The sequence below is a fragment of the Quercus suber genome, unplaced genomic scaffold, assembly GCF_002906115.3.
Source record: "Quercus suber isolate HL8 unplaced genomic scaffold, Cork oak 2.0 scaffold_39, whole genome shotgun sequence".
Classification (NCBI taxonomy): domain Eukaryota; kingdom Viridiplantae; phylum Streptophyta; class Magnoliopsida; order Fagales; family Fagaceae; genus Quercus; species Quercus suber.
In genome coordinates, this window is record NW_027069504.1 from 138,610 (window position 1) to 153,051 (window position 14,442).

At 34.9% G+C, this 14,442-nt stretch overlaps 1 protein-coding gene and 1 pseudogene across 1 annotated transcript; one reads left to right on the forward strand and one right to left on the reverse strand.

The window, feature by feature from the left end:
- Nucleotides 1-2,655: 2,655 nt before the first annotated feature.
- Nucleotides 2,656-5,226, forward strand: LOC112010981 (2-phytyl-1,4-beta-naphthoquinone methyltransferase, chloroplastic). Its single transcript, XM_065771055.1, is given in 9 exon segments — nucleotides 2,656-2,878; nucleotides 2,964-3,028; nucleotides 3,130-3,220; nucleotides 3,328-3,385; nucleotides 3,388-3,415; nucleotides 3,603-3,736; nucleotides 3,831-3,892; nucleotides 4,551-4,650; nucleotides 5,110-5,226. Coding segments are annotated over 9 exon segments (747 nt in total). The 5' UTR covers nucleotides 2,656-2,770; the 3' UTR covers nucleotides 5,211-5,226.
- Nucleotides 5,227-10,115: 4,889 nt separating this feature from the next.
- Nucleotides 10,116-13,419, reverse strand: LOC112010979 (cysteine-rich receptor-like protein kinase 2; annotated as a pseudogene).
- Nucleotides 13,420-14,442: the final 1,023 nt, after the last annotated feature.

The following is a 14,442-nucleotide window of genomic DNA, read 5'->3' on the forward strand; positions in this document are numbered from 1 at the left end:
TCTTTTTTTGGGCTATCCAAAAAGGAGAAAAAACGTATGAATGGTTTGCAACTCAAGGATGAACAAATTCTTGGCTTAGAAAAGGTATGCTGGCTGAAATGCTGCTATTACTCTTCTATCTATTGTAATAGTATTAATTAAATCCAATTATTAGCCAATAAATAAATTACTATTTTTTTTATCAAATGAAATACAAGTAAAAAAATGCTATGTCCACAACATTTTTTACAACAATTTCTAAGTGATAGATTGTTACTAGCTGTTATTGGTAGCCAAAAAAGTAAATTCAATGGTGGATTTAGATTAAAACTAGTAACAACTTAACATCTAAGATTTGCTATGGAAATGTTGTGAATGTAACACTTCTCCAAAAAAAAAAATACAAAAAAATTTCACAACATTTTTCACAACCGTTGAGTTGGAAAACTTTTGTTAGTTCTTATCTTAAGTCCACCACTAACATCATATTTTTACCTACCACATTAAGAGCATCAGTATCCAGCATGCTAAAACTCTAAATATGCTAAAATTTTGCATCAAACTCCATAAATCTTGCATTACTCGCACTTCTAATTTTTTTTAAAAAAAAATTACAATTGAGCTATAGTACCATCCTACTTTTATGATGGTACTGTAATAAGATGGTATTTTTAAAAAATAATATTTTATTGGATTTTGGGTTTTTATTTAGGTATTGGGTTTATTTGGGTATTGGGTTATATTATTTTATCGTGTAAATATATTATTTTAATGTACTGTATGGTAAAATAAAAATTAAGATGTTAGGTGTACTGTAAAATAGTATGGTATAATAGATAAAGTAACTTTTGAGATGGTAAAATGAGATATTTTTTAGAAAGGAGATGCTATTGCTCTAACAGGTGTGAAAAGTTTTGTCAATTTTTTTGTTTCTATAAAATTTCTATAAAATAAAATAATCTACGTAGTTAGTTAGTAATTTTGCATCTAAAACAAGATAATAGAGTTTAAGTAATTTTTTTTTTAAAAGTCAAAATATATATAAAAAGCCTCAATTTAGTTTTCGCCAAGTCATCATGGGCTAAAAACTGAATTTAGAATTAAATTAATTCACTCGAGGCTCGATAGATCAACAGGTATTGAACAAGTGTCAAGATCTGCAATTTCATCTTTTCTTGTGGAGTTTCTTGAGTATTATTGTGTCTTCAATAATACCACTTGTTAAACCACTTCATGGTCTTATTGAATACACTAGAATCTAAGACTCAAATACAAGTAAATTGCGTTTTGTCCCAAAATATGCTAATTTACAAATATGATCCTTATGACAATATTTTTCTTATAATCCTTATTTTTTTTATTAAAAAAAAAAAATCTATATCTCAGTGCTAACATAAATATGGTCTGTGCTAGAGGTAGCATTGTAAATTGCTTCAAATAAACACTACTTTGGTTTTTCTTTCTTTTCTATAAAATCTATGGTTTGCTTAACTTGATAATTTTGTCGCTACACCATGAACAAAATAAAAAACAAGACAAAAAAATTCTGCAGCTATGAAATTTATCTTAAATAATGCCCATTGTGCAACATTTGATTGTGTGTGTGTGAGTGATATTAGAATAATTCATATTTGGGGCTTCTATTGGGAGCTAAATTTAAGGATATGGCAATTTGGAACCCTATTCTTGAAAAAATTGAGCAAAGACTAGCGAGTTGGAAGTGTTTATATCTATCAAAAAGTGGTAAGGTTACTTTACTTAAAAGCACTTTCTCAACCTTGCCTACTTATTACCTATCTCTTTTTCCTATTTCGGTTGATATAGCAAATTGCATTGAGAAGCTCCAACGGGATTTTTTATGGGGTGGTATTAATGAGTCCCATAAATTCAATCTAGTCAATTGGGCTCATGTGTGTAGCCCTTTGAAGTCTAATGGGCTAGGTGTGCGAAATTTGAGAAAATTCAACCAAGCTCTGTGAAGTAAATGGCTGTGGAGGTACGGTATGGAGACAAGTCACCTGTGGTGGCAGGTTATTGAGATCAAGTATAGGAATATTTGGGGAGGGTGATGTACAAAATAAGTAATAGCTACTTATGGTGTTAGTCTTTGGAGAACTATAAGACAAGGCTGGCTTGCTCTCTATAAATCCATTATCTTCAAAGTTGGCAATGATAATAGAATTAAATTTTGGCATCATTTGTGGTGTGGGGGTTGTACTCTTCAAGAGGCATTTCCAGAACTCTACAGCTTTAGTTGTAACAAGGATTCCTATCTTGCGGATGTCATGTCTTTTCCTAATCAGACTATAGAGAGCCCCAAGATTGGGAGATGGAACAATTTGATATTNTAATAATTAATATTATTTCAAATCTTCTAATTCTAAGAATATCGAAACAATCAGTATTAGAATAATATCATATTTTAAGTCTTTCTATGTAATGTTGAACCTCAGTTATTAAACAATGGATTTTTAGTAATGAATTTGTCAAAAAATAATTTTTATTTATTAAAATTTTAAGACCTTACTTAAAAAAAAAAAAGAGAGTTTTTTATTTTATTTTTTATATATAATATTATAAGATAAATAGATAAAATATATTTTTATTTTAAGAGGAATTCTTTAATTGAGTGGAGCTGTGAAGTGCTGTGCCTTTGTGACAGCAACTCTTCCCCGTGTGTGTTTTGTTTCTCCCAAAAAAAAAAGAAAAGAAAAGATTTTTATCCGAATCTTGTATTTATATGTTAAAAAAAAAACTAAGGATAAGGTGACGGACCTCGGTGTCGGAAAAAATGGCACTGTGTATTCCTCTTCCTTCATGCCGGTTCAGACACAGACCGGTTCGTTCTTCTCTCGAACGCCAAGAACTCTTTGGTCGTATAGCTCCTGTCTACGATAATGTAACTCTCCACTCTCATCTCCTCCTTTTCCTTCAATTCTTCTTTTTTTTAGCTCTCTTTTATGTCTTTCTAACTAAAAATGCAGTTGAATGACTTGCTGAGTTTGGGTCAGCATCGTATATGGAAAAGAATGACTGTCTCATGGACTGGGTATTTAAAAAAAAAAAAAAAAATTATTCTTATTAGTCTTTTTTTATTTGAAAATTTTGTTTGTTTGTTTGTTTGTTTAATGTTGGAATTGCGGGTGTTAGAGCGAAAATGGGAGACTGTGCGTTGGATTTGTGTTGTGGAAGTGGGGATTTAGCGTTTCTTTTGTCCGAGAAAGTTGGGTCCAATGGCAAGGTATGTTCTTCCATTGTTCCAACACTAGCATTGTTGTATATTTAGTTTGTGCAGTAACAAGTTGTACTTAATTTTGATTATTTTGTTTTTGGGGTCATGATTTTCAGGTGATTGGTCTTGATTTCTCAAAGGAGCAATTGTCAATTGCTTCGTGTCGGCAAGGCTTGGCCCCAATGCCTGCTACAACAATATAGAGTGAGCATTTGGTAAATCTAGCGGTTAACAAATTAAAAGACTGGAAAAGTTTCTTGAAGCCATTTCTAGTAGTAGAATTTTCTGCTTTGATTCTGAAAATATTGTCTATAAGTGAATTTAAAGTGCACTAACAGTAGTGTTAATAGCCAATACTGCAAAGGCACTAATATCATGTGTTTCGTCGTAGGTGGGTTGAAGGCGATGCACTTGAGTTACCATTTTCTGATGGTTACTTTGATGCCATTACAATGGGTTATGGGCTACGAAATGTGGTTGATAAAGAAAGAGCCATGCAGGAGATGTTTAGAGTTCTGAAACCAGGTCTTACAATCTCTATATCTCTTAAAAAAAATATATGAAATTGGATGATTGAGATAGTGAGACCCTAATATTTTTGTTGTTGTGGGCTTTTCAGGCTCAAGAGTATCTGTTCTTGATTTCAATAAAAGCACACAGCCATTTACTAATTTAATTCAGGTAGTCACATATGTATATTACAATAAAACAGTGACAGGAATTTTTTATTTTACTAATTTTTAGTGCTCAATTTTAAATATTCTGTTGTGATATTGGGTTTGTGAGAATTGAATATTTACATATTGGAATTCACTTGTCATGATGAATTATCAAATGTGATACCACTTGTTGAGTTAGAAGTAAAGTTAATACCTTGGAAGATTTCACATAATTTCTTGATACAACATGCTGGGACACCTTGGTAAACAAAAGTTCAATACCTTGGAAGGTTTCTTGATAGTTGAACTTTCCTTGTTTAAGTTTAGTGTTTCCTATTTTATACCCCCTGTAGACATGGGAGGCTCTTTTTTCTTATTCAATGCATTTTTTACATACTAAAAAAAAAAAAAAAGAAGATATTTGGTCCCAACAATGTTTTATTTAACTATTAATACACTCTTCTCACTGCTTACATGTGAGTATCATAATGTCTTTCTGCTTTATTTTAAGTCACTATCTCAAATTGAGATAGTGGTTTGTACTTTTCATTCATATCAGTTGTTGAATCTCTTTCTTATTAGATTTGACAATGTTGTGACTATAGGACATTGAGTTCAACACTATTATGTACCTGTTGTGGAAATAAATCAATTTGTCTTAAATGTATCTGTTTTGCAAGGAATGGATGATTGACAATTTAGTTGTCCCAGTGGCAACTGGTTATGGGCTTGCAAAGGAGTATGAATATTTGAAAAGCTCAATCAAGGAATTCTTAACAGGTTGATCTCCCCTGGCTAACTTTGGATCATGCAGTTTTAGGTGTATCTGGTTGTTAGTAAACAACTAGAAGTCAATGTTTGGCTTAATCATGTTAATATTACATATCTAATTGGTGTACTTTGTATCTCTGTGTCAAGGAATTCCTTGGCCTTACTTATCATAATGATACTACCATGTTTTTTCATTCTGCTCAAATCATATGAAGCTCTGAAAAAGAGCTTTGCTTTGAAAAAATAAACTACTGTCAATTATGTTATTTCTTAAGACAATGAATGGTAGCATGTCGATTCAGGCTAATAACTAACTATTAGTGAATAAATGAGCTGAATCCGAAGTTTTGTTAGTCATAGGGTCTGTGTATTGCCACCATAGTTGCCCCTTTTTTTTTTTTTTTTTTTTGTTTAAATAAAAATTTTAAAATCCGATTGGGTGATTGGAAATTATGTCTTTTGATACAGGGAAAGAGTTAGAGAGGCTTGCTTTACAAGTTGGATTTTCTAATGCTAGACATTATGAGATTAGTGGAGGCCTCATGGGGAACTTGGTAGCCACACGCTAGATGCAATCCATGCTTGGTATTCTTCTGTCAAGTTTCAATTTTTGATTTAAGAGAAAGATTCAATTCATTGATTAACTATTTGATTTGTACTCACTGAACTCATGAAGTTCTAATTGTTTATATATCTGGGATTTCTTGTGGTTGCTAAACTGTGATATTACATTAACCCTACCACTTATGGATTTGTTTTTTTTTGATAAGTAACGAAAATTTTATTAAAAGAAGAAAAACAGCCAACCCGAGTACATTGGGAATGTACTATGGGGCAGAAATCAAAAACGAAGATTACAACGATCAAGTAAAACAGGAAGGGAAGAACAAGAAAAATGACAAAAGACCACACTCCAATCGAGGAGAGTGTGTAAAAAGAAAGACTTAATCTCTAACATAGAGCGTTCACATCCCTCAAAACTTCTAGCATTCCTTTCGTGCCAAATACACCATAACAAGCAATGGGGCACAATTCTCCACAACTCAAAATTTCTATGTCAACCAAACTTACCCTTCCAAGACTCAAACAACTCAATAACCTTCTGATGCATAACCCAATGAATTCCAAACAAACAAAACACCAACGACCACAACTCACAAGCAATGGGCAATGAAGAAGAAGATGATCCACTGACTCCCCACACTTCTTACACATATAGCACCAATCAAGAACTAACACACGTCGTTTGCGAAGGTTATCTGTTGTTAAAATCTTACCTAAGGAAGCAGACCATGAAAAGAAAGCTACCCTTGGAGGAACCTTCGATTTCCAAATCATCTTCCAAGGGAAGGATAAGATGGTAGGAGGGTAGAAAGAAAGATAGAATCCTCTAACCTCAAAACCTCTACCCCTTGCTGGCTTCCAACACACCCGATCCGGACCCAATCCCCGAACCGTCGAAGAGTAGACCATATCCATAAATAGATCAAAGGATTCTTGTTCCCAATCTTGTGGAGGACGACGAAATTTAGCATCCCAATGAATCCTCCCACCAGACCAACACAAAACCTTCGCTACTGAAGAATCTTTTGTTCTACTAATACAATAAAGTTCCGGAAAAGCCTCTTGTAGAGTACGATCTCCACACCACACATGCTTCCAAAACTTCACTCTACTACCATCCCCCACATCATATAGAAGTAGTTTAGAAAACTTCACCCAACCACTCCTAATATGTCTCCACAAACTAACACCATAAGCACTGGTCACCTTTCTCGTGCACCAACCACCCCAATCATTCCATATTTTACCTCAATAACCCTCCTCCATAGAGCATCGGTCTCCATGCCATACCTCCATAACCATTTTCCTAACAAGGCAGAATTAAAACTCCTCAATCGTCTAATACCCAACCTCCAACCTGCAGCGGCTTACAAACCTGAGCCCAATTGACTAAGTGTACTTTAGGATCACCATTAATACCACTCCACAAAAAGTCACGTTGTTTGATACCACTACAAATATTCCAACTTACAAACCTCAAAGTGTGCCAATATTTCATAGTTTGATACCAGTGCCACATATTTCTTTGTTTGATTATGTTGGAATCTTAGAATTGAACAACAAATAAACCAATAAAATCAACACATATATATATATATATATATACAAAAATCCCAAATGCAGCAAAATTGCTGTAAACAAACCAAGCCAAGAAATCAACAACAACTCAAAAGGATTTTGTGAATACAACAGAAGGCCAAAATTTATATCAATATGGGAAAAAGAAAGAATTGAATCCAAAAATTATGTACCACCTGTCTAAAGAGAAATTTCATCAAACACATGGCAGGCAACCCTTTTCAAAATCCTCCAATCGTGCCCTTCTTTTTCTCATCTTTCTAAGTTTCTCAAACCAATTCTAAATTTTAAACCTTAATCAAAACCAATTCTAGGCTAAATACGTAAATCAAAACTAAACAATTCATATCAAATTTTTTGAACATAAGAAAGTACCTTTAACTGATGTGCAATCGGCGGTATTACGGCGGTGGGAGTTCTAGCAAGAAATAAAGTACAAAGAGCGGAATTGAAAAGAGAAGCCATTTTTCTGAGATTTTCGACCAAATAGAGAGAAATTGTTTCAAAGTTGTGCACAGAAAAATAAATTTTAGAAGAGAGTGAGAGAGAGAGAGAAAGGGAGAGAGGAGTAGCGTATAGAAACAAAGAGAGTAATGTCTTAGATTTTTTTTTTTTTATATAGTTTTTTATACCACTTATGGATTTGTAGGCGCTCTTGTTTCCTTTTCTGCTTATATATTTAGCTTCTTTGAAGTTTTGGCTGCTTCATCAGGTTTTTGGCTATAAATAGAGAAGACATTAAAATGTTGAATGTCAACTGTGAAGCTTATATGCCAAACACATACATAGGTATGTATGTATTTTATTCTCATGCAACTCTACTATCTCTAGATTCCTTCCTTCTGTCTACTCTTTTGAGTCACAGAACACCCAGGTTTGTCTATTGGTAGATAGTCTGCACAATGTCACGAGACTCAACAACAGGAATGCTTGTCTCATGCATCTATATGCCAATCATTGGTCCAACTCTTTGCCTGATACACTCTACATACACTAGGACAATGTCCTCCAACCTCCTATTATCCGTGCTACATTCCACATCCAATTAATGCTCTGTTCTGTCACAACTTTCTTCCAAACTCAAATTGTTTTCAAGTTCTCTCACTCTTATGTCTTTTGTGAGCCTAAGGCTTCTGTAATTCTTGAGTTTAGTAGAAGTTGTGTCTTGTCATGTACAAGTTTACTATCCCCCAACAGAGTGGGATATTTCTGAGGTCTGGCTTGCAAATTATTCAAAGAATGGAGGATTGTCTAGAGTAGATGTAAATGGAGTTCTCTTTGACTAAGAAGGAAGAAGAAGAAGAAGAAGGCGTAGAGATGAAGGTAAACTTGAGGATGTGACATGAAACGACAATTCTACTTGATAGCCAAACAGTATTTGGGATTGCCTTTGTTCATTGGAAGATCCAAAAAATATACCCTTGTAAAGATCAAGGAAAGGGTTTGGGAAAAAGTTCAAGGATGTAAAGAAAAATTGCTATTCAAGGTGGGAAGAGAGGTGCTTATCAAGATAGTTGCTTAAGCAATCCCACGTATACTACAAGTTAAAAATATTGGCATTGTTATGTGAAGAATTAATATCAATGATTTGTAAATCTTGGGGGTCAAAGAAAAGATGAAAGCAAAATCCATTGGGTCAGTTGGAAGCGACTTTGTGAACCTAAGGAATTGGGAGGCATGGGCTTTTGGGATCTACGAGCTTTTAACTTGGCTCTAGTAGCTAAGCAAGTTTGGAGGATGAGGACTAATAATCAGTCTCTGATTTACAGGGTTTTCAAAAATAGATATTTTCCTTCATGCTCTTTCGTGGAAGCTCATATTGGTCATACCCCTTAATGTGTGGAGATGTATTCTTCCTGCAGGAAGAGTAATCAAGAATGGTAGCATAAGGTGATTTCACAAAGAAGAATCCTAGAGGAAGAATCAACAATAAGCAAACTTGTAGATGAAGCAACCTAGCGATGGAATGTGGATCTATGGGAGTTGGTTTTCTTGCCTTTCAAAGCTAAAGAAATTAAAAAAATTCCGCTTAGCACAGATCTACCTGCTGATAGACTAATCTAGCTTTGCACCATAATGGAGGTTTTACTGTCAAAAGTGCTTACCAAAATTTCTCTTGATAGCAGACAAGACAATTATGAAGCAGAGTGTTAAAAGGGGGAAAGGGGGAGAAGGTTTTGGAAAAGAATGACAGATGGACACACCAAACAAAATCAAGATGTTTTCTTGGTGCACTTGTAGTGGAATTCTTTCAACCAAAACCATCTGGAACAAATTAGAATAATAGAAGACAGGATTTATGAGAGTTTCCATAACAATGATGAAACGAAGGTGCACACATGCATTGTGTGGGTGTGAAAAATAGGAGAGATGTGGAATGAGGGTTCTACAATATCCAGCATAGTTGAAGTAATATCTGGTTGGTTCATTGGAGTTTTTTGACTGCATGGAGACAGACCTGGCACTTTTTTTTACCATGTCGTGGAGAATTTGGAGCAATGGGAATGATATACCAAAAGAAGCGATGGAATCCCTTAGTGAATACATGCAAAACACAGTAATCAACCAAAATGGACAAGTGAAGAAAGTCGCAAAATGGAATCCTCCATCATTTTGTGTGTACAAGGTCAATGTAGATGGTGCAATATTCAAAGATCTTGGGGCAATGATTGTGGGAACGATTATTAGAGATGAAAAGGGACCCTTGATTGTTGCATTAAGCAACAAAGAGCAAATGGTGCATGATACAGAATCCATTGAACGCATAGTAGTTATTCGAGCTTTGTCTTTTGCAAAAACCATTGGAATTAGAGGCCTAATACTAGGAGTCTTGCTTGTGACAATGCAAGCCTTAAGGGCATCCAAACCAAACTTATCTGGGGTTTGGCAGCTTATTGAAAAAGCAGGGCAGAGCTTAAAAGATTTTAGAGTTGGAAAGTTGCTCATGTAGGCAGGAAAGAAAATATGGCAGCTCATGCCATAGCTATGTATGCTTGAAAGATGGATAATACCTGTGTATGGCTAGAGGATATCCCTGAATTCCTCAAAGAGATTATTTCTCTAAATGTAATAATTATTCAATTTAATGATTAAAAACCTAAATTTTTAATAATAAAAAAAGTTGTCTTCAAAATTCCACCTTAAGCTTGAGTGTATGTTAGAATATTATAGGAATACCATAGAGATTGAACCATGGTTTATATCATAGCTTGGGTTATCATGGTTTTGTAATACCGTGTGATATAGTAGTTTTAGGGTTACCATATTTTTTGTATTGTATTTCCTGTATATACCTTTCAATGTGCACACTGCAGTACACACTGAATAAAAAATATGTAATCCTTTAAGACTTTATATTGTGGAGGTAGGCTGTTATGCCTGAACTACAACAATCTCCAATGTTCTCTCCTTTTATCTTTTCTTTATTTCTTCTAAATATTTTTACATTTCAAAAATAAAAAGAAGCTGAGGCCAAGCTAACCTGAGAAATGTGGTTTCATTCATTTGAAAAACTTCTTGTGAGTACTGGTTTTCTTGAGGAATCATCCATTCTCACTCTGGGACAGAATGAAACTGCCAAAGACAGTAGCAATATGGTCACCTGGGATGGAATGAACTGTTGGAGATCATAGCAATTGAAGTAGAAATTCCTACTTTTTGGGAGTAAAAGGTGTCTTCACACTTGTTAGGTATGGTCCTTTCATCTATAAAGGGTGGATTTGTAGGTTCAGGGAGTTGCTCCTCCTTTTGTTAACACCTGTAGTGCCTTTGACATGGTTGGTCGTAATACTAATGATGAATCTCTTGGGTGCACAGAACTGACAGAAGTCCAATATGCACCTCTCTTGAAATCTCATTCTCAACATTGTTGTTATGTTGATTATGCAACATTAGATTTGGGTCATATAATTGCTCAACCGTCCCTGATAAAAAATGTTTCCATGTCTGTTTTGTCCAAACAAAAATAATAAAAAAAAAAAAAGAGAAAAAGGAAAAGATAAAAAGAACAGGTGAGAATTAATTATTTTTTCTTAATAATTTTAAAAATAAGATGTCTATTTTTGGAAGGATGACGTTTTAAGGCTTACTGTTGTGATTAGGCTGTCCGAGTATTCTAAGGTTTTGCCCTTGTTGTTTTGTCTTCCGGTAACAATCTCTAATGGAAGCACCCCAAAGCTATATACATCTACCATTTTAGTCAAATGGCCATAGGCTAGGTATTCTGGAGGCATATCTATAAATTCATTCAAAAAATTAGTACAGTGCTGAACGCAAGTGAAAAATAAACCTGTAAAATTACTTTCTTATTGCTAATACATGTTCTTATATTGGGCTCAAATATTAGTTAATTACAAAATTCTTTGGTGTGGATTTTCTGAAACTTGATATCTTAAAAGCCTTTCAATGATTCAAACAATCAACTGTGAAATGTAGTACCTACAGTGTTCCTGCAATGGCAGTGCTTATGTGGCTTTGATCTTGCTAGCCCAAAATCAGCAATTTTAGCATGAAGTTTTGAGTCCAACAAGATGTTACTGTTTTTATATCTCTATGAATTATTTTAATCGTGGAGTTCTCGTGAAGGTAGGCTAAACCTTCTGCTGTGCCCACAATAATCTCATTTCTTTTTTCCCAATTTAGTGCTTTTCCTCTGTTTGGATCTGTCATTTTTATTGAAACAATTAATAATATATAAGTTGTTGATATATATCATATACTACAATCTAGCATAGTGAGATCAGACCAGAACTAGAATGAATGTAAAACTTTGATAATTACCAAAGAGGAATTGGTCAAGGCTTTTGACTTTTTTAGGAAGGAGTTCATAGACAAGTAGGCTTTCAGGCCCTGAACAACCGCATCCTAATAACCTGACCAGATTTTTGTGTTCCACACTGCTTATAATGTTAATTTCATTGTAGAAATCGACTGCTCTCTGTCTCTTGTTAAAGAAAAGCCTCTTGACAGCAACCTCTCTTCCATCAGGCAGAATTCCCTGTGATGGAGAAAACCAATTTATCTCTGACAAAGTATGATAAAATGTTTTTCGTTTTGGGAGGTTTGTAGGGTAAGAAAGGGAGATAGCTACCTTATAAACTGTTCCAAATCCTCCCTGACCAAGTTTGTTAGCATTGTCAAAAGCTCCTGTGGCCTTCTCAAGTGTGGAATACTTGAAGTTTAGGCTACAATCAGTGTTTGCACCAGCTTTTCTGCATCGTTAGAACCTAGGGAACCAGAATAGAATAGAAATGAAGAACTTGCGTGGTAATTCCCAATCAAAGGAAGGAGGCAATCAATAATGCATTTGATAACAAATTGAGCTGCCTAAATGTTTCCTTCATTTTAAGAATATACCTGACACTTTTGGAGGCTTTTTAAAGTACGAGTATACAGAGTGATAGAACTTTTAAGTGATAAAATATATATGACCTTGCAGAATGAATCAATTACTGCTACCTTTTTCCCCAAAAAGGCTTTTTTTTTTTTTTTTTAACTCCTCGTTTCCTCTGTAATTTTGTGACTCCAGATCCAGATATGAAGTCCTACTGCTATTCGAACTACCACAACAGCCAGAAAACTAACAACTAAAAAAACAGTCTTTGTTGTTGTACCTGCAAAAATCATCAATAGAAACCCATGACCGGGCCTAGTTTACTACTATGAAACGTCCCTGATGCTAAAAGTGCAGTCCCCAGATATTATGATCCATTCTTTTGCCAATTCTTAGTTCATTTACCTTTTGAACTTCGAGTTCCTAGTCCCTTGTTGAGGAAATCTTTGTCCGAGTACCTCATGAAGCAGCCGGTGTTCAGTGCTCGCCCCTTTGACTGAGGCAAGCATTCCAATATTGAAGCTGACGAATTCTCCAAACATGCTTTACAAGAACTTGCATTCAAAGTCATCCAACAATCCGCAAGTACATAAACTGACTCATTCACTACCCCAAGCACAGCCTCCTGAGCTGTTGCATGACCTATTTGGTGTGGTGCAGCCACAATTGCACGATTCAAAGCCTGTTTCACTGATTCTTTAAACGTTGGGTTCTTCCCAGTTGTATTTCCAAATACAGCCCTGTCACCAGGCCTTGTGTTCTCCTGAAAGAAGCTATAATTCTCATATCTCATGAAGCAACCATTGAGGTAGATGCGACCTGAATTGTAAGGATAGCATTGGGGAATATCCGTGCATTCCTCAGCATAGCATAATTCACAATCAAGTAAAGAGAGATCTTCATAGCACTGGCCAAGGCCATAGTTAGTATCAGGGTCTGAACCTTTGACTGCTACTCCAAAACCTGAAGCTTGCATTTGTTGGTTGATGTTTTCCATTGTTGAAGCAAAATTTAAACTGAAGGCAGTGGTATTCTGCACAAGTTGATCGCCACAAGTTACTTGGACAATTTGGGATGGTGGGTCTCCCAATGCTGTTTCTAGCATTAAAAATGTCTTGATAACAAGGAAGATAACATATATGGAATGGAGAGATGGGAATTCTTTCTTCATTTTGGTATTAATTAGTATATGTAATTCTATCTTTGATATCAATTGTAAGGCTCTTCAACAATGAATTTGAGTATAGTACCTCTGTGGCAAGACGAAATACAAAGTCTGGAACTATAAGAGTATTTAGAATGGAAGAAATTGAATTGAATTTCTGTGAAGGCCACAAGTGAGGGTTGTGGGGGTAAGGGAGGCTGACAATTTTGAATGGCTAATAAAGGATGGCGCATCGAGAAAGAAAAGAAAAGAAAACTTGATGGAGAGAGAGAATGAAATTTAGAGACAACAAATCAAGTAAGAAAAGCATTTCTAATCTTCACTACAATGGATCTATTTATTTGTCTTTTTGCTACTGGGAATACTTATGCCATCCCATGCTGGCAACCATATTAGCAGCAAATACAAGTCCTGCCATCATAATCGTGGGGTCTTAACTCCCATAGTCTTTTATTCTTGAGCCACATATCAGTATCATTTTGACAAGAGTAGGAAATCAAAATTCAGGATTAAATTATGTACTGTTGGAAAATCCTCGTTCCTACTGATAGTTAATGGAGGTGTGTGAACCTGAAACCAAAAACATATGCAACACAACAGCAGTAGACTGATAGCAATGATTTTTAGAACTGTTTGTGAAGATTGAACATTTGAGTTGTCCATTTCCATCATCCCAAGCTAATAAGGCGAGTTTTGGTTAGCATTGTCCACTTGTGATAATTGCATCACTAAGAAAAATTATGTTTCTGACCCAAATATCACAGCCAATAGAAGGATTAAACATTTTAGGCTTATGGAGATGGTTAGTCCCTTCTCAGCCACCTTTTTCGAATATTGTTAAAAGATCATAGGGTTGTGAATTTAAGAGAAAAATTATGTTAGGGTTTAAAACCCAGTTGTTTATTTTCAAGTGAATTAACCAAGTTGTTATACTAGTTCAATTCTGCCAATGCTCACTTCACGAGTAAAGCAAACAAAGCGTGTAAAGAAAAATTATAAAATTTGTGACCAATCACACAAATCAATCACAAAGAGACGATTATATGGTGACGAAGTGAAAAATCCAAGAAAAACTAGTCAAGAGAAAAACCACTACGAGGGAGACCTTCCACAATGAAGCAAATCCACAATAATAAGAGAAGTTTTATGATCAAGGAAAAAC